At 35.9% G+C, this 24957-nt stretch overlaps 1 protein-coding gene across 5 annotated transcripts; it reads left to right on the top strand.

Annotated features, from left to right (window-relative positions):
* Positions 1–207: 207 nt before the first annotated feature.
* On the top strand, positions 208–23302 carry LOC135617418 (protein SEMI-ROLLED LEAF 2-like). Of its 5 annotated transcripts, none has more exons than XM_065117601.1 (20): positions 208–732; positions 2505–2695; positions 5488–5562; positions 6185–6300; positions 9940–10054; positions 10141–10269; positions 14014–14061; positions 14783–14982; positions 15075–15271; positions 15411–15703; positions 15925–16074; positions 16158–16589; positions 16693–16842; positions 18397–18478; positions 18978–19105; positions 19587–19787; positions 19884–20021; positions 20099–20221; positions 22074–22301; positions 22820–23302. In XM_065117601.1, the coding sequence occupies exons 2-20, from the start codon at positions 2561–2563 to the stop codon at positions 22979–22981; spliced, it is 3102 nt and encodes a 1033-aa protein (XP_064973673.1). In that variant the 5' UTR covers positions 208–732; positions 2505–2560; the 3' UTR covers positions 22982–23302. The 5 variants fall into 5 exon arrangements, with proteins under 5 accessions (XP_064973673.1, XP_064973679.1, XP_064973667.1 ...); XM_065117607.1 differs by lacking the exon at positions 208–732 and adding an exon at positions 1874–1960 and having other exon boundaries at positions 22820–23132; XM_065117595.1 differs by lacking the exon at positions 208–732 and adding an exon at positions 1975–2114 and having other exon boundaries at positions 22820–23140.
* Positions 23303–24957: the final 1655 nt, after the last annotated feature.

The raw sequence follows: 24957 nt of genomic DNA, 5'->3' as shown, positions 1-24957 counted from the left end.
AGTGTTTTGGCAACCTGAACAGTTGCACATTTGACTTTACTGCATTCGACACTGGACAGAGAGTAGATCATGTCAGCAAGATCTCAGGAAGACACCAAATCTTGATGCTCTTGCTTGTTCTTTTTTTATATGTGGAGCTCTGTGTTACTGCTCCAATTAATCTTTTCTGTGTTACTCCAACAGCTGTTATACTAATCCCATCGGAGCATGCCATGTTACGACAGTCTCACCGCGAGTGAGCAGAACCCAGTCCCCCACTTGCTTTACATCTCGTTTGCCTGCCTACCCTCCCTCGCGCACTCGAGTCTTGACCATCGTTCGTTCGCCTTCTCCGCCACCGGGATGCTCACGTCCAACGACGGCGGCCGCTGCCCGCCGGCCCTCCCCGGTCGCCCCACGGTCCTCCGCCTGCCGCGGCGGAGGAGGAGGATGGCGGTGGTCCGGCTGGGCTCGCGGCGGGGGTGGCGGTGGCGCGGGCGGCGGCTCCTGGCGGGGCTCCTCCGCCGGCTGCGGCTGCGGTGTCTGGCAGCCAAGTACCGGGCGGCGCTGACGCGGCTGTGGTCGTGCCACGCCGCGCTGGTGAGGGATCTGATGGATGGCGCCGCGTCGATCGAGGCCGTCCAGTCCCAGCTCGTGATGGAGCCTTACTTCACCGCCCCCTTCTTTCCCGTAACCACCGTCAACTGCCACCCGGCCAATTACTGCGCCCTCTTCTAATCTTCTCATTCACATGTAAGAATTAGGATTATATATATATATATATATATATATATATATATATATATATATATATATATATATATATCCTTGCTTTTCTCTCCATAAAATCTTCTTCTTAGCTCCACAAGCTTTTGCTTTAGAATTGGCGATCACATGATATGCTTGTGAATTGTGATCATAAAATTATTGCCTTTTGGTACTTAATCTCTTAGATCTCACTTCATCAAACAAATTAAGTAGATCAAATTCTGGGTTTGGTTCAAAGATTTGCTGTTTTCTATAGTTTCTTGAACAACAAAATCCTACAAGTTGAGCAAACAAATTAAATATCATCTTTTTTTTAATTACGTTAAGGGAACGATGAGTGACATGACAATGACCACAAGGATGAAATAAAAAATTATAAAAAATAAATTAATAATACAAGAATATAAATAGTAAATATAATAATTTATTATTTTTAAAAAAGGTTATCGATTGTATGGGATGGATTGCCAATAGAAATTTATGTTGTAAATAATAATAATAATAAAAAGGTTGCCAATACAAATCTCCTATTTTCCCTTTTCTTCTGACATTTTTGTCCACGGCGATGTAATAAATTGCTAATAACACCAAAGTGGCATCGATAGTTAATTAATGAAAGAACAATATCTTTCCGACACGTTTTGACTTACCAGACAACTATACCTATGTTTTGATTGGGCAAGTTTAGTACTAATTACGCCACATCTATTACGGATTACTCTCAGAAGAGAGGCGGGCCTCACCGTTGGTCTCCAATGGGGCCCAGCGTTGCGTCGCGGGTAAACGCAATCAGATGTCAGTTAATGGAGAGAGTCCTCTTAAAGGATGGTGCAAAACCGTTAGAGGTGCGGGCAACTATTGTTGGCCCCACACGTGGGCGGCACGTCCAACGGTATACACGTCCCACCACCGTCACTTACGACCCCTCGCGCTAATCCTCGTCGTGACCAATGTCACCTCTTTATGGGACCCACTTGTAAGCCCAGCCGGGCCCGAAAATCTTCCCCAATAATGAAATGGGTAGAAAATAGAGTAAGTCGGGAAGCAATTCCGTTTGTTTTTAACAGGTCTTTGGGGCTCTTTTAAAAGGCTTGAAACGGTCACGCCTGTTATCTCTCTCCTCTCCTCTTTAGGTTTCTCGCCTAAGAACCGCTCGCTGCTTCGCAGAAGGCGGAGTAAGGGGAGGAGGAGGAGGAGAAGGGCGAGGGGAAAGGTTGGAGCGATTCCAGTCTTCCCTTCCGTTCTGCTCTTCTTTCTCCTTTTTTTTTTTGTGTTTTTGCTTGCTTTCTTTCGTTTTGGAGAAAGAATTGTGCAGAGCAGGGTCCAACACCTGTTATCGTCCTCAATCCCTCCTGATTTCGTCTCCCGTATGTTATCTTGCAACGCTGACTAAGTTTCTTAATGTGGTTCATTAGGTTTTCTGGTTCAATTGCATTTGTTATCAGGAAAAATTCGGTAAATCTTGTAACCAGGTTGAACGTAGGTAATAAGTACAATGACAGGTGTACATATGGAATGAGCAGGGTAATTGTTTGTTATTTTTCAATTGAATGGGATGGCATTGAAAATCTTGATATGTTAATTGTTTGTGAACCCCCTTTGATGAAGCTATCGTTTTACTTGAAATTCCTCTCAAAAAAATGAAAATTTAGATAGGCTACATCCTCTGCGCCTAAGTTTGAGTCTTATCATGGATGTGATTTTGTTATGTTTTTATGGCTGGAATATATAAGTCACTGACTTTATTACCAATGTAGGTTTAACACCAATAATTTGAGGGCTCCCCTTGACATAATAGTACTTGTTTAGGAAGATGGGGGTAGTATCAAGGAGCATTATGCCTGCTTGTGAAAGCCTATGTATCTTTTGCCCTTCTTTACGAACTAGGTCTCGGCAGCCAGTGAAGCGATACAAGAAGCTACTAGCTGATATCTTTCCTCGATCCCAAGTGAGTTTCCTTTTTCTTTGTTTCTTTTACTTAGTATACTGCATTTCTGAATGTTATGTGATAATATGATATCACTAAAATACTGCATATATTTTTACCTTGATTGTTCTGAAGTAATTAAGAGTTGATTTAGTTTGTATTATTTCATGGACATTGCACTTCTGAAGGAACTAATTATCATGTGCCAGTCCTGTATTGATTATTGCTTGGACCAATCTGGTGTGGTGTCTGGTATGAGTAAAATGAAAAAAGGAAGACAAAATAAATGTGGAGAAAAGTTAAGACATACCTGAACAGGTCTTTGCTACACTCTCGAACTGTAAATGCCATCTTTGGGTTTTGATTGGGCGACAGGGTCGCAAGTTCTGATATCTGTAATCTGTTTTATTTGACACTATAAAGTCTCACTCAGTTTTTCTCATAAAGAACTGGTTCCACCTGAAACTGATCAATACTAAATCAGGAAACCACTTCAATGAGATATTGCCATGTGTTTCTCTAGGATGGAGCAGTATCTCGCAAAGTCCATTTTCTTGGTACATATAACTTGAAGTTAAAAGTAAATATCCAATGTATTTTATACCATTATGTCATTCTCAGATGACAGAGATCAAAGTAATCATTTTGGCAGTAAAATGAATCAGAGGTTGTCGACATTGCCACATGCACCACCCTTGCTATGTTCCTAGGCATCTCACTCATGAATTCTGCCTCTATATATTTTTATCAACAAGCAAAGTTACTAACCGGAGAGGGATCATGAATAGAAATGTAGGTAATTTTCATGGTTTCGTGTCATATACAATCTAGAACAAAGTTACTAACATTTACAATATCACAAGATGGGATTTTCTTAGGTGTTTTAACTATGCAGTGTCTCGATTTTTCTTAGGTGCATGTTGTTTTTTGTGGATTTTTGGTTGCTTTCTTATGGAGGTTTAGGGTAGTGGAGTGCAGAACATAATACAGAGAACTAGTGCTTCATGATTCACCATTCATGAAAGAAGAGGTACAATGTAAGAACTAAGAACCATATGAAATTTATACAGATTCATGCAGATCTCCTTCAGAGTTACCTAATGGAGTTTGCAAACAAAATTAGTCATTAAAAAAGTCATGACCTTGTGATCAGTATTATGCAGAAAAGAGGGGGCTGTTCATTAAGGGGGTAAATTCTTGAGTATCACATGCTGAGGAGAGATTACTAGATGTAGTTTTGTAGGCTGTATTTAGGAAAAGCATCTAGCATCCTGCATGATGTTATCACATGACTACAAATCATGTGTCTTAAAAACACAAACTTGCTAATGTATTATAAACAATTGGAGAAAGCATGCTTTTGGATTTCTTAATATCCGATGAGACATTCTCTTTATGCCTTGAATCAATTATATTGTCAGGACTTAGGAGGAGGTTTGCATTCTTGTTCATATGATTGAACAGATTGGATCTTTCTTTCTATTAAGTATAATGTCATGTGGATATCCAAATTGTAAGTCATTGGTTCTAGCTGCCCAAATAGAAAATCTATAGCTTTTTGAAAAGAAATCTTATTGTGTTGATGGAACTGTTCAACCATGTAATATGTGAAAATTATGAAAAGATGGTTATATCTTGTGTTAGTAGGAAAACAGAAACATTAACTGTATATGATGCTGGTTGCTGAATTTTTCTATTAAGCATCCTTATCTGATAAAAAAAATTATGGGCTTCTATTTTCTGTACCAATTCTGCTTGTGAAATGGCTTAAACCATACAGCTCAAAATTGTTATCCTTTAATATATTCAGCCCTGCCACTCCTTACCAGGTGTCACATATTGTTCTAGTTATGGAATGACCGGTGAATTGTTGATTTTGAGTAGTTTTTTTCGAAAAGATTTTTAATTTTGGGTACCAGACAGGTCCTAGCCCGGACGGGCGTTGATATGCCGATATGTACCAAGTTTCGAAAAAAATCTGAAAAACAGTTGAAAAAAAAAAACTATGTACCACCTGGTTTACATGTTCCTTTTGCTGGTGAGTTGTCGAACTAGTAAATAGTGCCCATACCGAATTACATTGGATAGTATTGCAAACTTTGTCTTTCCATATATACTAACTCCAGCTAGCTAAACTGATCCATGAGTTCGAATGACAAACCAAGCCCATACTTAATCTAAGACAGGTCCAGGCATATAACTTGAACCCTAGTGACTATAAACCAAACCCTAATATGTTCGTTGGATTTCTGATCCATGATGGATCCTCTTCGATTTGTCACATGTCTAAGCTTAAAGCCACCTCTGTCAATCCCTTGCCCATTGAATTATAGCTGTGGTAGAGCTGTAGAAACTACCAAAGAGTAGCCTAAGCACATAAGTGTTCTCCCTCCTCTCTTCTTTTCTTTTCCCCATTTATTGGTTTCAATGGCACATTTGTTTCAGCATGGCTGCATTCTGAGCTATGCCAACATCACATATGGTTCTAGCAAAACACTGGTGTGTACCATCAAGACAAATTTTAATGTTTTCTTTGGTGTCAATCGATCTCAGTTGTGCCTCTTCATTTTGACAACAGGATACATTTTTGTTCCTGAAAAGTTCCAATGTTCGAGGCTCTTGTAATGCTTGCATTATCCAACATATTTTTGTTCAATTGTTTAGAAACATTTTTGAGAAAATGTAAGAGAAATAATGTTCATTCACCTTTCCACCCTCGTATGATTTTTGTCTAGCCACAAAGTGACATTTATTAAAATGCATTTTTCTTTTTTGGTTGATTGTCAAAGGAAATGTTGTGACTTATCTTACAGGACGAAGAGCCAAACGATCGAAAAATCAGCAAACTGTGTGAATATGTTTCCAGGAATCCATTACGAATTCCGAAGGTAATTTCTGTTACCCTTTTTCTTGTTAGGCATGAATCAAAAACCAACTTCGTCATCATCACACACACAACATACGGCAAGTTGTTTAATTATTTGATGTCCTTTACCCATGACCCAAAGTTTCTTTCTAGCTTCTCTTGATAGCAGATAGAGAAGAGAAATAATTAGTGTCAAAAGAAGAAGTTTTATATCCTGCTTTCACCACTAAGCTTCTTGAAGTTTTCCTTTGAATTGTCTTGAAAGTATGCCTTCTTTATATGTTTTTCATGTTACATTTTATTTGGGGAAGTACATTAAATAGAGATGACATATTAAGTTCACAGTGCTTAGTGGACATTTTTCTTTTGCCCATTTCTACCATAACTGTGCTATTTCCTAATGCTTGCTCAAGTTAGCAATGTGTTCTGAACTGCTTGGTAGCATTTTTATTTTAAGAAACATGTATGTGCCAATCATCTCTTACAAATAAGTCCTCTTAGTTTTTAAAGTCTTATCACGGTTTGTGATTTGTTTTTAATTGGATTTTTTTAGGTAGGTAAAACAATAAGCATTCTTTTTTTCGTCAGTTTGTTATTTTTTGTTGATGCAATTTAAATCTGAGAATGTGAAATTTTTTGAACAGATAACGAGTTATCTGGAACAGAAATTTTACAAGGAATTGAGGCTTGAGCACTTTGGCACAGTTAAAGTCGTCCTGTGCATTTACCGGAAATTATTAGTCTCTTGTAAGGAGCAGATGTAAGTTTTCTTCTTATCAATCAACTGCATGCTTTCTGATTCTGTATTTCATTCTAGTTTTGTTAAATAATGCAAGGCCATTTTTTATAATTCTGTTGAGGATATATCTTTTTGCATAATGTATCAAGATTTGTTTAATTATTGTACAGAAAAAAATTCTTACATAAACTAGTGGTTGCCAAAAGAGAAAATTGGGAACAGGTAGGCAGTTTTAGGATCAATTGAATGAAAGTTCCACAGAATTATACAAGCTCCAAATAAGCACATTACACATTATTATATCCAAGTTCTTATGAAGGTGCCATCACTACTGACTTTGTCTCCAAATTTCTTGTTTTCCTCACCTTGCTTAAACTGATTTTAGATCGTTTTGTGAGGTTTGACATTTATGTGACCAATGATCATATTGTTATAGTTTTACTTTAACATTATCACAGTTATATAGGCAAGTATGAAGGACCTGGAATTAAGGTGCAATGGCTTAAGTTTCTGCACTATCTGGTTTATTGTGATATCCACATTGTTGTAGCCAAGAAATACAAAAAGATGATAGATCATGGAAGATAATTCTGGGTTTAAGTGATGCTTTTTGGCGAAGCCATGAAGATGATTAAGAATTTTCAACTATATGTGTTAAAGGGGCTGAAATTATTTGACAAGTCATATCTCTGTTTTTCAAATTAAACATGCAACGTACAACAACAATCAAAGTTCTTCATAAATGAAATTTGTTAGTGCTTAGATATCTTAATTTCTGGAGGACAGCCATTAGATGTTATTACATATTTTTAAACAAAATACAAAACAGTAATGTTATAGAAAACTGACTATCTTATATTTGTAATTTGGTATATCCTCTCATATGTCTCCCCAGAGTAGGTTACTAAGTTCATATGTACAACAGCATCCTCCCGGAATTTTCCAATTTTGGAGAGCAACATAAGTACAATTATCGTCCAAGCCTTTCTTTCCATATACCCTTGCATACTGAGAATCTCAAGTTTGTGTTTCCCTAAGTGATATTGTCATTTATAACTAAGACCAACAATAGTTTGTCATGTGAGATGATCACTTGATACACATTTGGTTCTTATCCGTGGTAGCCTTATCGCACTACGATATTATCTCCACTGATTGATTTGTTTATGGGATCTTTTATCATGCTCTTTTCTTTATTATAAAGCTAGATAAACAATTAAACACAATTTATGCTTTCTAAATCATATAAAATACTATTCCAATGCAGATCATTTTCAGTTTCTTAAAAACAATAACACAATTATGAGATGACCTATAGAGTATAAACTAACTCTTGTTATTGCTAAATACTTACAAGGTTCCATAGATAACATTAAACTGGATTGTCCCACATTGTAGCCATAGTATAACCCCACTGAATGTCTAAACTACATATGATATGATGTTTAGTAGCAGTTATTTATTTGCTTTTATAAACTAACCAGGCCTCTAAAAATTTTGAAGGAAACTATGTAATTTCATTTCTGAATTAACCACATTTATTTGGTAAGTTTTGAATATTGGAGATTGGTCTTTAACCATGCACTGTATGATCCATTAAGGAGCTCAAATGACTTTTTAATTTTTCCTTGCATAAGTCATAATCAAAATGAAGAAGAGCACTTTCTGCATATCAAGGGAATTATCAAATTGGCAAATGACAGAGCCAAACACAGGAAAGCTTGGGGCTGTTTTTTTTGGGAATTGAAGGAGTCTAACCTTCAGCTAGAACCATGATGGCATGTCTTTGAGTGTTGGAACAGGTCAAAACTTTGTAAAATTTATTGGACAGCAATATGCAGTTATGCACACACTTTGATGACATTACACTATTTGGAATTCTCTTATTTAATCTGAATCAACTTTAAATAGCATCAGTGACTAAAATCATAAAGGGAAAACACTTTTAGGGAGTTTACAAGACAAACTCTTATGATTGGAAATGCATATTTCACATTTTGGAGAAACCAATGTTTTATGTCTCAACCATACCCGGCAATAGGACCAGTTTTCACTGATCCAACCAAGTACCAATACTGAAACATATAGCTTGATATCAACACATTATCATATTTTATTAATTAATTATTTTATTAAGTAATACCGGATGAAACAGATCAATGTACCATCCGATATATCAGTATCATACCATTTCGTAGTTACCAAAGTTGGTAGAATTCTAAGATTTGAATCCTCTGGGGGAACAAATTAACACTTCCAATTTATTTCCTTTTCTAGAATTGCTCTTATAATTCACTGAGACAGATCTAATGCCTAGTTAAATTTCATTTTCCATATTAGTTTTGTCATGAGATTTATATGGTGCTTTTCATGGTAACTCTTCGATTATATATAATTACCTGCCCAGTTGCCTATCAGACTGGTATGATACTGGTATATTGGGCAATATATTGATGTGGTACTGCCTGGAAACATCGAATAACATAACAAAAAGAATAAAAATGAGCTGTATATGTACTGGTGTCAAATTATACATTTTGGTTTTAGTACTTCATTGGACCAGTAATTAAGGCTTGATATATTGTGGTCTAGTGGTGTCAAGCTATACATTTTGATATTAGTACTTCATTGTACCAGTAATTAAGGCTTGATATATCATGGTCCGGTCAGTATTTAAAAGTTAAAACCTTATCTTTATATGAGTATATTGTTTGTTGAGATGTCTGTAAAGGGAGAAATTAATTTTTCTTTCCTAGACTAAGAATTTCATTCTATTGGATAGGGAGAACATCTAGGAACTTTACTGTCACCTCTCACTAAGTGTGCATATTTACGAACTTAGATATGTTTGCATTTATTATAAATTCTATATTCTGATATAAAATTTTGTCATAGGGCCCTCTAATTTGGATAATTATTAGCACATAAAAGTAGCCTAAGCCAACCGACAATAAGTTTGACTGGAGTTTTAATCAAGAGATGACTGTCACTGGGTTGTGGAACAAAGTGAGTATTAGCCAACCAGAGAACTGTCAGGTTGGATTCTTAACAACAGGTAATTACCAACGATAGTTGATTGGCTCATAATCATGCACCTTTTGTAGTGTGGGCAGCAATTGGATGAATAAGGTGTTAACAACAACCACCAGGATTTAACATTATGTGACAACCGTTCAAGGACTGCTAGTAGTACTCAAATTTATAAACAGTGAAGAGCACACAGAATATTTGGTACTTCTAGTTCTACCAACACCACACTATAATACTTTTTAATCTCAACTGCCTTTCAAAACTTATGAGTAGGCAACTAGGCATTGCTTTCAAATAAATTAGTCTTAAACAAGGTTTTCCATTTTTGGACTGATCTTGACAGCATTTCCACTTAAATTCAAGCAATTTTGGTACATCATTGCAAACCAGGCTTTACATTTTCTTCCCTACATTATTATTTCATAGATACTCTATATTTGGAATTGCTTCTTGTCTCCATTAACTTTAGCATTATATAATGTTAAGCTTAACAATATACTCTCACGAAAAAGTGTTATTGTTTTCTTGCAGTAGCATGGAAGTGGAACTTTCTTCGTTCTTCACTAATTCAAGAATTCACCAATCACTAATAAAACTGGACTAACTGAATTCAAAATGTATCTGTTGCAGGCCACTTTTTGCTAGCAGCTTATTAACCATTATATGCACACTTCTTGATCAGAGAAGACAGGATGAGATGTGTATTATAGGATGCCATACTATTTTTGACTTTGTTATATGCCAGGTTAGCCTTTTCTTTCATATTACTTACTGCAATTTAATGAAGGAACACCTAATGAAGGTTAGTGTTTTTCTATTGTTGTATCTCAGATAGATGGCACATATATGTTCAATTTGGAAGGCCTAATTCCAAAACTGTGCGAGCTTGCTCAGGAAATGGGGGAGGATGAGAGGGCAAATGATATGCGTGCTGCAGGACTGCGAGCCCTTTCTTCAATGGTAATTTCCTTCAATATGGGGGCAATACTTCTCTTTACTTTTGAAACACTATTGCTGGACAATTCACATAGGTATGGGCATATAAGTTGGTGAACTTCTGCCTAACAGATTATATATGTGTATGTATATGTGCATAGGTATATATATGCATATATATGTATATATGTGTATATATATGTATATATATATATATATGTGTATATAAATATATATACATATATATATACATATATATATATATACACACATATATATATACATACATATATATATGTGTATATGTATATATCTATGTATCTATATATGTATATATATATGTATGCATATACAAGGTTTTCAATTTCGGTTTGCATCGGTATACCGAGCCTTGCTCAATATGGTATGTACCGAGGCATACCGACGGTACACTAGGTTGGTACGCCCAAAAATTTCTAAAAAACCTCCAAAAATAACAAGGCGTACCAACAGGTATGCCTTAGTAACAATCGAAACCCAAGGCATACCGATCGGTACACCTCAATAACATTCAAAATCCGAGGCATATCGACCAATACGCCTCGGTAATAGTTGGATTTCGATCGTTACCACCTGATACAAACCTCGTATCGCCTGATATAGGGTCAAAACACTGGTACCACTCGGTAGAGAGCGATCTACATATCGGTATCCTCTTGGACCAGTACGTATCGCTTGTACCGAGTGGTATACATCGAAATTGAAAACCTTGTGTATATATGTATGTATATATGCATGCATGTATGTATGTATGTGTATGCATGTATGTATGTATGTATATACATACATACATACATACATACATACATACATACATATATATATATATATATATATATATATACACACACACACACATATATACATATATATCTATATCTATATATACATATACATATACATATACATACATATATATATATATATATATATATATATATATATATATATATATATATATATATATATATATATATATATACATACATACATATACATATATATGTGCTGTGTCCTATGTTAGCACAGTCAATGTGCCATTGGAGCAGAAATACAAAAGGCGAAAAAAAAGGTATAGAACACCCATATTTGGACATTGTCACCTCATTGCATCATCAGCATCGCTTGCTTCATTGCCATCACAGCCCGTGTCTCATTGCAGATTCGTAGATTCACAATAGAGAGACGATGATGAGAGAATTTAGACATGAATCAGATATAGGTGCTTTATACCCTTTTTCCGCTTTTTATATATATATGTATATGTGTGTGTGTGTGTGTGCCATTGGAGCAGAAATCCAAAAGGCAAAGAAAAAGGTATAAAACACCTATATATGATAAGATAAACAATACCTCATGTCTAAAATCTAAATTCTCTCATCTTCTTCTCTCTATTGTGAATCATGAATCTGCAATGAGACATGGGCTGTGATGACAATGAAGCAAGTGGTGGTGATGATGCAATGAGGTGATGGAGGCGACAATGTCCAAAACTTAAAGGCTGGTTCAGTTCTTTTAAGATCTTTAGAGGATTGACTCTCGCTGAAAACAGTATCACTTGAGCATTTAATGTAACTGATTCAATCTTTGGGCCTTTAAAAGGCAGTTCTGTTTAAAAGAGGCCTGAAAACATGGAATAAAAGGCTGTTTCCAACTAAAAGAGATCTAAAAGACTAAAACCATCAGAAAAAAGACTGCGACATGAAAACAGTGCAAAACACTGTGGATCAAACAGATGCCTACACTATTTGAAGGATCCTATATTCCTAAATTACCCTTATTAAAATACCAGAAACCTGACAGAACAAATAGCTTTGCTTGACATGGATGAAAGCTTCTGAAACTTAAATCCTTTCAGCTTAGAGTGTTTTTATCAGTCAATTCATTGAAAAATTTCTGTCGTTTGGTTAAAAGCTTTCGTCCCTTCTTTCTTTATTGAGAAGTCTTTTCCCATTCTTCAATTAGATGGATGAAGACCTTGAAAAGGACAAAGATTCTGCCAAGTTCTTCTTGGATCAATTATATTATTCAAATTGAGTTTATACTTTATAGTGTTCTCATACTTGTTCGGAATTCCCGATGCTTGTAAATAGAATTTCAACTCATCAATCACCATAGAGCACTTCAAAATCCTTTTTACATCAACTGCAATATATGGAAGGTGATGTCTGCAAATCATAGGCACAAGAATGTTGTAAACTTGTGCTGACCTCAACTGCTGCATTGTCTTTTTCGTAGCATAGAGTTATTTTAGATTCTATTTGACAAAAAAAGGGTAGCCAAAATGTGGATTTCCTTGGATTCCATCTGATGCTCCTAGAAGTATAAAATTACTGCTGGATAGGACAAGAAAAATGATTTCTACCAGCTGAAATTGTCTTTATATGCAAAGTATTTCAACATTTTTCCAGGGGTTTATGAAATCTCTGATTCATAACAGGATCTAATCCAACCTGGGTTTGAAAAACTGGTCGTACCAAATACCAATCAGTATGAGTTTGGTATATGCCAATCCAACCATAAACTAGTACATGAACCACCGGTTTTTGTCTGGTTTCAATTCATACTATGTTAGTATGTTTACTGTCTGGAATGGTTACCTTACTACGAGTACCACCTAATTTTATTGGTTAGGACCTCGGGTATCAAATGGTAAGCTTACTGCTTGGTACCTAAATTATTTTTTAATACTTTTTGATAACTTTTTAATCTATCAATTTTTTTTTAATTTTTTACTGTCTGTATCCTTAACTTTTTCTATAGCTTTTAATGTCTGTTTTTTTTTCTTTCTCCTCTCATCCTTTCTCTCTCTTTCATGCGATCTCTCTCTCCCCTCCTCTTTGCTGCCTCGCAGCTGCCTCCTCCTTTCTATGTCATTGTTTGTACCTTTTCCTTGTAATGGTCACCACTTCCTCCTCCTCCTCCTCTGCTTGTCTTCCTCTTCCTTCTTCCTCCTCTTATCCTTCCACACTTCTCTTTCTCTCTAGTCCAAGTGGTATCGATCTATACTGAGTGTCGGTACATTGATTCATACCAATATCACACCAGTGTAGCTGCCAGCTGGTATTGGTGCCAGACTGTCATTTTAACCTTGTTCCTAAGCACCTTTTATTCTTTATAAATTATATCATGGATTTGAGTTTCAAGTATGCCAGAATATGGGACATACCAATAAAGGGCAATTTGTCACAAAACCCAATCCAGACTAGCATATGCATCCTGTCGATCCATTCTAGTCATAATGTATACAAATCAGGCACTATAATGGCATGTCTCTGTGCTATGAATTCTTTGTTGTGGCTGCTGTCATGTTTACATAACCATTTGGTGGATGATAGTTAAGCAAAAATTGCAGGTGGTCATAAATATGATATTGGCCAAGCAACATCCTTCCATCATCTTGGATCATAAATTTATCTAACTCAGGGTTGTGCTAGATAGCATGCAAAATCAATTTTAAGGTGAAATAAGAAAGCATGGAATTTTTTGCCTGACATGTTGTGCAAAGTTGCATATAAAGTTAGATTGTTGATGGGCTCACAACCCTGTTTACCTAAATTTTATGAATATATTGATAACTTGAACAGCAATCTTTGTTATATTGCACAATTTGATGGTTTGCAGAACATTTTTGCTCCACCATAATATAGTTCTTCTTTTTATTGAGCACTTGTTCATTTTATTAAGCTAGTTGTTTATGCACTTACTGACATTTGTTATACTGCACAGATTTGGTTTATGGGTGAATACTCACACATCTCTGCAGAATTTGATAATGTAAGATTATCTTGATTCTTTAAGTTTTCAAATGCGCTGAAATGCTGCTTAACCATAATTTATATGCATGATTCTTTTGAAAAGGATTTTATGATAATATTCCATCCATTTAATTAAGAAAACATGAATATGGATGCTAGTTTAAATTGAATAGATAATTTGTCAATACTTTGCAAATAATTTTTTGTCCATGAGCCTGAATTTTATTACTCTTGAGTCTTGACCATACATAGTTACAGTCTCTGGGAAGAAAAATAAGTTTGATACACCTATTTATTCCATGGGGATACATGTTCTGATATGGATTGTATTTAAGTTATATCCACCTCCAGGTGAGTGCCTTTTGATAATCTTTTGGGCAAGTTCGTCACATTTTTAGTAAGGATCATGTCATCATGATAAGTATGGCATTATAGCATTAAATAATATTAAGGGAAAAAGTATACATCCAAAAGAACCTTTGTCATTGTAATAGGAAGTTCTGCCTAGAAAGCTTGCATGACTCCTAAATGATAGGTATTCCTAGCTGTCTTTCAACCGCAAAGATTTTTTAAACTGTGTTGTCAATTACATTGAGAAATTGCAAGTGTCCTTATGAGTCATGACATGTACTGTTGATTCCCTTCCCCTATAAATTTCCAATTTGCTTCAGTGGCAATGATATTTAAACACCACCCTCCATGAATGAATGCTCTAATTGTTATCTTTGATAATGATGCAGGTTGTTTCAGTAGTCTTGGAGAATTATGAAAAGTCGAATAAAAAATCTGAGGATCTCAACAAGAGCGACCAGGTCAGTGAAAACAGGTGGGTACAGGAAGTTAGTAATACTGAAGGTCAAGCAAGTCCTTCTCCGGTTGCCACTAGGATTCCTTCTTGGAAAAGCATTGTAGACTCACGAGGTGAACTAAGTCTGACTACGTAAGGCATTATCCCTGCAATATTCTATGATTGATTCCATCTAAAATTTATTTTATTGCATACATCTTTATGTTATTTTCTCCTCTGAATAGTGAAGAAGCCAAGAGCTCCAACTTCTGGTCAAGGATATGCCTGCATAACATGGCCAAGTTAGCCAGAGAAGCAACCACAGTTCGACGTGTTCTAGAATCTTTGTTCCGGTTTTTTGATGATAATGACATGTGGTCACCTGATAAAGGGCTTGCTCTTTGTGTGCTCCTGGAAATGCAAGTAGTAATGGAAAATTATGGTATGAAGATGTTTTGTTTTTGTATGTTATGATGTTACTATGTGTTATTTGTATCAGCAGCTTAATAGTTCTTTTTGTAAAAATTTGGTGATGAAACAGTTCTCTTTTATCTGATTTTTGTGATCCTTTATTCTTCCAGGGCAAAATGCACATCTATTGTTTTCAATATTAATTAAGCATCTTGAGCACAAGACAGTGTTCAAACAACCAGAAATGCAGCTAAACATCATTGAAGTTACAACCCACCTTGCTGAAAATTCAGAAGCTAAAACATCAGTAACAGTAATAAGTGCAATAAGTGATCTTGTGAGGCACTTGCGTAAAAGCATGCAGAGCACACTTGACAAAGCAGAAATGGGGGATGACATGGCCAAATGGAACAAAAGATTTCAAAAATCCATAGATGAATGTCTAACTCAGTTATCTAAAAAGGTTAGTTTTATCATCCGACAATTTATTACTGTGTTACTTACCAAAAAAAAAAATTATTACTGTGTTTTGTTTATTCTGGTGCATCAAGAATGCTTCAAATTGGTATGCTTCCCATTATTTTGTAGGAAATACATGCAATAACATCTGTTTCTGCATAATATTGGCAGCAACCATCATACCTGCAATATTAACTAAAACATTTTGTTATTTTTATTCCTTAGGTTGGTGATGCAGGTCCTCTGTTTGACATAATGGCCATGATGTTGGAGAACATCTCATCAACTGCATCAGTTGCAAGATCAACTATTTCTACAGTCTATCGTACAGCTCAGATAATTGCATCATTACCAAATTTGTCATACAAGGACAAGGTGAGCTCCAATTATATATCTTCTTATCTTATACAGTGTTTTTCTGACTTCTAATGATACTGTCACCTCCTGCATATTTGTAGACATTTCCTGAGTCCCTGTTTCATCAGTTGCTCCTGGCAATGGTTCTCCCAGATCGTTTGACACATATTGAGGCACACCGCATCTTCTCTGTTGTTCTAGTTCCATCTTCTGTATGCCCCCGACCTTGCTCAGCTACTGCAGAAGCACCAAAGATACATGACATTCAGAGGACGCTCTCAAGGACTGTCTCTGTGTTTTCATCTTCAGCTGCTCTATTTGGCAAGTTAAGACGAGAAAAGTTTTCTTTCCGTCAGACTGGGCTTCAAAACAATGTGAATAGAGCTCAAAGTGATGATGGGCTATCAGTTGGCAACAGTGACGTAAAATTTCATAAGCTGCAATCATCTCGAAGTCGAGTTCATAGCATAAGAACCAATTCTTTAATTCCCAGTGCAGACCCAAATCTTTCTAGTAATTCTAGCATGGACATGGTATATTCAATACTGACTCATATTGAGTTTTATCAATATAGTATCACTAGAACTTCTTCAGGTATCTTTCTTTATATGTATTTGATGATTTCTGTGATCTCAGGAACCAACTTTTCTCACATTGAGCAGTCGGCAAATCATGCTTATGCTTTCTTCCATCTGGGTTCAAGCAATCTCACCTGAAAATACACCAGAAAATTATCAAGCTATCGCTCATACGTACAGCTTGGTACTTATTTTTTCTCGAGATAAGGTAACTAAATTCAATATATCATGTGAGATTTTGCAAGTAAAATATTCATCAGTCGAAGCCAAACTTCTTATCATAGGATTATGATTATGTTAGCTGGAGAGGATGTAACATGAACATGTAAGTTCATGTTTTTGTGCAAATATATATGCATACATATCGATGACAAGACCATTTAGGCTTTAATTAAATCATGGTTGTAGTAGTTGTTATTAGTTTCCACTTCTTTTATCTAGCGTGATTCCGTAAAAAGGGCGTATCTATTGCATGAGACTCCCGCCAAGCAGGGTTTGGGGAGGACCATTTTAGTGTGATTCCATAATAATAGAACATCTTTTTCTTTGCTGTTTTTGGTTAAATCTCACTACAAAAAAGGAATTATTGATTATATTTTCCCATTACTTTCTAGGTCCGGTTCTCTTTTAACAAGCTTTCATTACCTATTAAGTTTGGAAGCAAAAAACAAATTAAAACCGGATGAAGAACAAAGAAAAAATAATTTGACTAATTTATTAGCATTTTTGTAGTATATGAATTCCATTGGTCAACTTTCATGTGTACAATAGGTTTTACATAGAAGCATGAAGGTCTAGACAACAAAGGAAGGGAAAAGAGAAGTGATATCAGCCCCCCCAGGTTCACCACCTGAGAGCTGATGTTCTCAACTCAGAATTTGCCCCATAAATACAGATACTTGTATATGGTTAAGAGAAACAAGTTTAATGTATTCTATTATGATTTAACCAATGGGTCTTTCAGTAGTTATAGCAAGATCCTAGTCCTTCTGGATACTGAAACATAAACCACTGCAACATTTGGGAATATTGTTTGGTATTTCTATAAGAAAGATCATTGAATTTCTTTACTTCTTGCAATTGATTTCTTAAATGACTGTTGACATGTAACCATTTTTTTATAGAAAGATCATCTTTCTATAAGAAAGATCATTTCTCTTGTAAAGCCTCATGATAGATTCTTGCTCCATGGATGACCTTTATTTTCCTTAGACATCCATGGTTTATGATGAGATGTATGTATCTTCATGCATGAGGTGGATGGTTGAGTGGCTGATGTGTTTCTTAGAGGATTATAGGGAATGCTTTGCAAGTTGTATATAGGATAAATCTTGTATGTACTATTATGTTGCCTATGTGGATTGACAGTAAAAAACTGGATATGGATGAGATTTTGGATGACAAAATAATAATTTTAACATAGAACTGGTGTATATATTTTTAGAATAGCTTTTTGGTCACAATATTGCAAATTGTACATAGGTCAGGTTCTTTTTGGTTACACTGCTTCATATAATTGGAACAGTTCCATTATAGTCTTATAGTCTTTTGGCCATCTCCACCATAGCGGACATCTTTTGGTGGTTCTGTTGTTTTAGTTCTTTAATAAGCACAGTAACAGTTTCAGAAGTTTTATTGTTGTAAACCTTTGGCTTTAGATGCCATTTTGAATCTGTCTGAATTATAGAACTATATGGATTTCTATGTCTATATAACAGATTGTGTTAATATTTTGTGCTTATTTTTCTTATGAATGTTTTAGATGCAGAATTCGATTCATGAGATTTTGACCCGTAGCTTTCAGCTTGCCTTTTCGATTAGAGACGTTTCGCTTAGGAGAGGAGGTAAATTTTGAAGTTCTGCAACCTTTTTTAAAATTTTAAGCATAGTCATTGTATAAGTCATGAATTTTTTTTTTTTAATGAAAAGGAAACTAACTACTATAGCTCCTAAATTTACAAAGGAGCCATCTTTTGCTCCAGGTTTTCTATTCTTAAATGTCTTTATTTTTCTTTCTTGGTTATTGATCTATGAATTGGTTCTCACATCTAAGCTGCTTGTAACACATGCAATTTCTTGTATAATGACACCATATACTGAACTAAGTCTGTGCCCTGTGGTATATATGAACCTTCATGATTTTTTAACAGAATTTATGGAGTAGCTAACTAGCCATTACAATTGATGTGCTAATTTGTTTAGTTGGCAATTCCTTTGAAAAATGTCTTGGCATATATTCCTTCCTGACATAGTACAAGTTTACACTTCCTATTCAATTTTCTCGAATTGTCACTTTATTGATCACAAAGTCACAATACCTGATGGTGCATTCACACTTTGCAGGTTCACTGTCACCATCACGCCGCCGATCTCTTTTTACATTGGCGACTTCAATGATTGTGTTTTCTTCAAAGGCTTTCAATATTGCACCTCTTATTCCGACAGCTAGGTCATCACTCACAGAAAGGATGGTGAGCAGTTTATCATCAGCTTTCTGGCATTAGATTATCCTTAATTACTTTGTTTAAATACTTGATATTACTTGCATATTGCACCAGAAATCAGATAGGATAAGAATGATTTCTTTGATGCAATACAAAAATAATATTTGTTTCGCAGAGAACTTCTCAAGTTGTCACATTATAAGTTGTTTACCCACAATTTATAGACACTACTGCTTCAGCTTTAAGTATGACATTGATTGTGTCAGGGTCTTTACTTGGTGTTGATCATATAATAATTTAAATTGCAGTAGAACTCTTCTGACGTTTATGGAATAATCAGCAACCACCATTTCTTACTTGATGTATATTTTAGTTATTTTAGTGGTAGCTTAAACTTCTGTATGCAAGCTACATCCACTCCATGATTTGCACAATTTTGAATTCTGATATTTAATGCTGAGTTGATTCTAAGAAAATATTAACCTTCATAATATGTGATGTCTTTTAGGTTGATCCATTCCTCCACTTGGTCGAGGACTGCAGATTGGAAGTTTCAAAAGCTGCTGCTGATAATCAAATACAAGTCTATGGGTCAAAAGAGGATGACAATGCTTCTTTGGAGTCTCTTTCAGCAATAACAACAGCAGGACATGTCTCAACAGAGGCTATGGTTTCCATGATTGTCAATAGTTTAGGAGATCTACCAGATGTAATCACTGTCAGCTTTCAGATTGCTTTTTTACCATACTGTCTTTGTAGTATAGGTTCATCTATAATGGTTGTTGATTTCGTTGTGTCTGTGCAGTCAGAGTTATCTACTCTAAAGAAACAGCTCCTTAGTGATTTTTCACCAGATGATGTTTGTCCGCTAGGGGCTCAATTTATTGAACTACCTGGTTTTAATTCCCCATTGTGCTCAAAGAAAGACTTGAAATCTCAAGAGGTATGGAAAATTAGATGATTTCGGATTATTTGGTGATAAATGCAATACTTGAAGTTGATCGGTTTCCATTTTTTCAGGTCATGCCTGCACTTCTTGCAATAGATGATGACTTCACTGAATCATTTGAGAATCCCGCAGATTCTGAATCACAGTTGACAGTGAAGAACAACCTTCTGAGTGTCAATCAGATACTAGAATCGGTATGTTCACAATGCGTGACCCTCTTCAGTAACTTTGAGTCATAGTATATGACATGTTCTGGTGTCAGAATTCAGTCCATCGGTGCTTCCTAATGATACATTTCCTTCATACTTGAACAACCCTTTCACCATCAAGTATAACCTGGTCATTAGGTGAATTTGTCAAAATGGATCCTAGGATGAAACTTATAGGACAATCAGTCTGGTCTTTTTTGGAAGATTTAGTAGACCAACTTCCTTTGTGATCTTTTAAACTTTGTGTATTACTGATTCTGAACAAACTTTACTCGGATCTACTAGGGCGAATCCTTCCTATTCTTTTTATGTCCTCCATCTATCACCATTATGTCATCTGATTTGGATAGGACTAACATATGTTGGAGATTCATATGATTTTGTAATATATATATATATATATATCACTGGGTACTCGAGTAACCAAGTAGAAAATATGAAATATGACTTAAAAATAACAATCTTTTGACTTTCTCTTCTGGTCAGTTTGGAAGATGAAGCATATAGTTTCTAACATGAATAGGAAGCCAACTAGCTTCACTTTATATATCTTACTTTGGTTGAGTATGGAAGAATGAAATCTGTTGTAAAAGCTGCCTTTATGACTTCCAGACAAGACCATGCCAGGACTGTACCATCATAGTCGCCCTTAACTCATTTCCAGATATAATGAAAATCTATGGTTTCTTCTGCTTATTTGCTAGAATTTGCTAGATTCATATTGGGAAGGCTTGTTTCCACTATTCCAAATTTTCTTTATTGCATAAGATACTGAATATACCCATGTGTGCTTAAAGTCTTGGATGATTATGCCCTGTTCTTAAACTAACAATGATATTGATTAATAATTGGCAGTTCCTCAACTTGCATATAATGCTACTTGTTGGTCTGCAGCAGTCATTGTTTGTTTGGGTGGCACCTCATCCTAAACCTTCTTACCAAATCGCCTTAGGCTGTCAAAGCATTTAATTTTCCTGTATTTTCTGTGATAACATTGTTGTATTTGCCTTCTGATGAGACAATGTTGTCTTGTTGATACAAATATATGACGTTCTAAGAATAGCATGTTACACAACCATGACTGATGATGACAATCTTTGTCCTATTCTGTTTCATAAGTCAGTGATACTGTATTCACTAAATTTATGGCATAACGTTCTTTATTGTCAAAACTTCAATTGAACCAGGGTTGACAAGTTCATAGTAGCTGTTGATAATCTGTTATTCTAGCTGACTTCTAGCGATCGCTTTTCTTTAAAAGACATTGTAAATCCGGGTGCCTTTCAAATGCTCACTTTACTATTTTTCAATGAAATCATATGATCATTCTCATTAAAGAGAATCATTTTTTCTTGCTATGACTCTATGTACAAGCAACTTATTCTTATCATCCAAATTCTATGGGGCACCTTGGCAACACAAGTAACGAGTTTCTGCTATATCTTGATTGACACAGCAAAATTTTTTTGTTGTTAGCTTTTGTCATTAGCTTCAATTATTTTCGAAAGATTTTTTGGTTGATTTGTTTTGCTGAAACAATAAGATTACTGAAGCAGAGCCTATATATGGAGTTCAGAACAAAATAAGGATTTAGGGACATCAGTTAATTCATGTGATAGCATATATCATATATTTATAATCCACCATTACTGGACATGGAAGAAAATTATTACCCTTATTCTTCCAACAAATTTGACAAGCTTTAAACCCTTGTATGTGTTCAGTTTATTTTAATTTTTAAGCAATGACACCAAGCACTGTACATATTTTTCCATGCATGAACCTTCGATAACTTTTCTATTATAGTTAACATTTGAAAAAATATATAATGGTGCAGGTTCTGGAGACAGCGTGGCAAGTTGGAAGATTATCGGTGTCAAACAACTGTAATATACCATTTGGAGAAATGGCTGGCAACTGTGAGGCTCTTCTGATGGGGAAGCAGCAAAAATTATCCATCTTCATGAGTGCCCAACAGAAACCGGACATCATTTTGAGTGGCAATTCACAAAATCAGAATGAAGTGACAATATCCCTATACTCGTGCACAGAAACTTCTCAATGGGTATGGAAAGTTTTACACTGGGTTTGGTATAGAATTATGTTAATAAATTAATATATAATTAAGTGTGCATATTTTCATTATTCATTCGTCTTATAATTTGATGCTTTCATGTTTTTTTCTCCTCTTTGCTATACTACCAGAAAAAATTCGAAGAATTTACTTTTGACCTTTAGCTTTTATATCGTCTCCGAGAATGTGATTGACTTATAATATATTGCCTTCCATAGAGCCTCAAATCTCCCGGGTTTTACATTCTATTTAATTCCAAGTACTCTGTCTGGACTAATAGTTCTGGAATATTTTCTTGCCTCTGAAATACTTTGCTAAAGAACTCAATATTTTATTCTCTTTTGTGGATTTCCTAAAATTTTAACCATAAACAATTGTTTTTTTCTTATAAACTTAAGATGGTCTTGAGGTTTATCATTCATTCTGTAACTGTGATTTAGACACAACCTACATGTGTGACATTGTTTCTGCACCTTCATGCACTAAGTTCAGCTTCGCTGGTATTGCAGATTGGAAATCCCTTCCTTGAGCCGAACATTGTTTCATACACATATCAAGCCCCTACCAGCACTGCATCTTTTTGTGCTGTCGGGTACCATTACCAGCCCCAGTTATATCAGCTTCCAGCATCAAGCCCCTTCGATAACTTCCTCAAGGCCGCTGGTTGCTGAAGGAGCACATCCTGAGCTGCCTGGTGGTAATCAACTGGTGTTACTCTGGATTGAAATATTAGATATTTGAACCCTTCCTTCTTCCCTCCTCTTCATTCCTATATTTGATATCTATTCAGATTGGGAAGTCCAAGAAACAAAGATATGGTTTCTACTGGAGGAGTTAATATAAGCAAGCAGATAAGTTCATCGTATTCATGTTTCTCGATGTAATTATTGTTCTAAAGATCTAAACCATTTCAAATGGTGTTTGCACACAATAACTCTACTGTGGAAGATGAAACCACTTTACTAATTTATATTCCTTATTTTATATTCTCAGCATTGCGTTTTGCATCTTTCCTTGTGATGATTCAAATGCTAAATTTAGTGACATTGTGCTCGATGGTAAAGCTACTTAATTTTTATGTTTGCCATAGTTTTGTGAACTTGCATATCACGGCGTTTGGAACTTTGTTTAGGACAGCAACATATGTTATCAGTTGGAGCAAGTGCTTCATTGTGTCAGATTAGGTGTACATTTACAGATGAATTGATAAAACTGTACATTGATAAAACCAGGGCGGCCGCATGTCCGGGTTCCTGCACACAGGCCGTGGTCGAGAGATTTCTAGCTTGGGCCCCTCGGAGATTGAGTCAGTAGTCTGTTTGTCCTCTCTTTTTTTCTCTCTCTGGTCAGGTTTCGATCAGGGGCTTTTATACTATTGCTCGAGGATCGATTGTACGTAGATTTGGCGTGACGACCGATCCTCCGAGTAACGAGATGGTACCTTCATGCGATCGCCGCCCAGTATGCGCGGAACGGCGTCATACGATGTCGTCCCGAGCTTTCCGAGACGGGACTTGCCGAGGGGGTGCTTCCCTGTACGGGCTTCGATTCAATGCGAGAAGTCAGCCTTCGTGCTGACTCGGACTCGGCAAGGGCGTGACGTGCGTGGGTCGTGACGTGATCAGGATCCAGAATATGCTCTATCATTAGATTCTTCGAAAATTAATTTATGACATACAGGTATCGCGTTGCAAATAGTAAGTAGAGAAAGACTGATCTATAATTAAACTCCAAACAGCAAAATCCAATGGATTTTATACTGAAACGTGTTGCAGCATTTCTGCTTAAACAAAAGAGCACGAGACGGTGGCTGTCCCCTCGCCACAACCAACACAACCGCTGCGCTGAATTGAAGCGCACCTCCGGCGGATAAGGCTCCATCGCCACATCAATCAATTCCATCACAAGACTTTTCCTTGGACACCATACAAAGAGATCAAACATGTTCGGTCCGATGTGTGCCACCGAGGCTTGAATTGGCTGGTCCCACCACTTTGATGTGAGCTTCCATTGATTTGACGTGGCACGTGTTGCACATGAACCTGTTTTTGTGTGTCATAAAAGTGGAAGCTCAATTAAAGACATGGTTTGTTTTGTTGGTGAAGCTATCATACATGATGAAAAAAAATAAATATATTTACATATGCTTTGAGTTGAAAAAATATATAATAATAATTACATATCTAACTAAAATAATATCATTACAATGTCCTGATTTAATCACCTCATTTGTGATTTTTAGTGTTACTAATATAAAGTATAAACACATGATCATCTATGGAAGCTCAAAGGATATGATACAAGTAAGTATTTATCTAAGCACCCACAGCTTTGATTAACCTCATTGCATAGATCACTCACATCTCTTTTATTAGTCGATTCACCCTCAATAATTGGCCAATGAGGACCACCCTCGTTCCTTTCTCTTGCTCACACACCAAAGCCTTGGTGGTGGGTGTCTCTTGGGAGAATCCCATTGTCTTATTCACGTGCTGTTATATTTAGTCCTAATGAAAGAAAGAAAGAAAGAAAAAAGGTTCATATATTTTGTGTTTTAGGAGTAAGCAAGCATTTGGTGTCAAAATCTACAAGGATAATTTGACATTAAATGAACCTAATCAGATTTCTCAATCAATAGTTGTCATAT

This window comes from Musa acuminata, chromosome BXJ1-3, assembly GCF_036884655.1.
Source record: "Musa acuminata AAA Group cultivar baxijiao chromosome BXJ1-3, Cavendish_Baxijiao_AAA, whole genome shotgun sequence".
Taxonomy (NCBI): Eukaryota; Viridiplantae; Streptophyta; class Magnoliopsida; order Zingiberales; family Musaceae; genus Musa; species Musa acuminata.
This window is presented reverse-complemented; position numbering and strand designations above follow the sequence as displayed.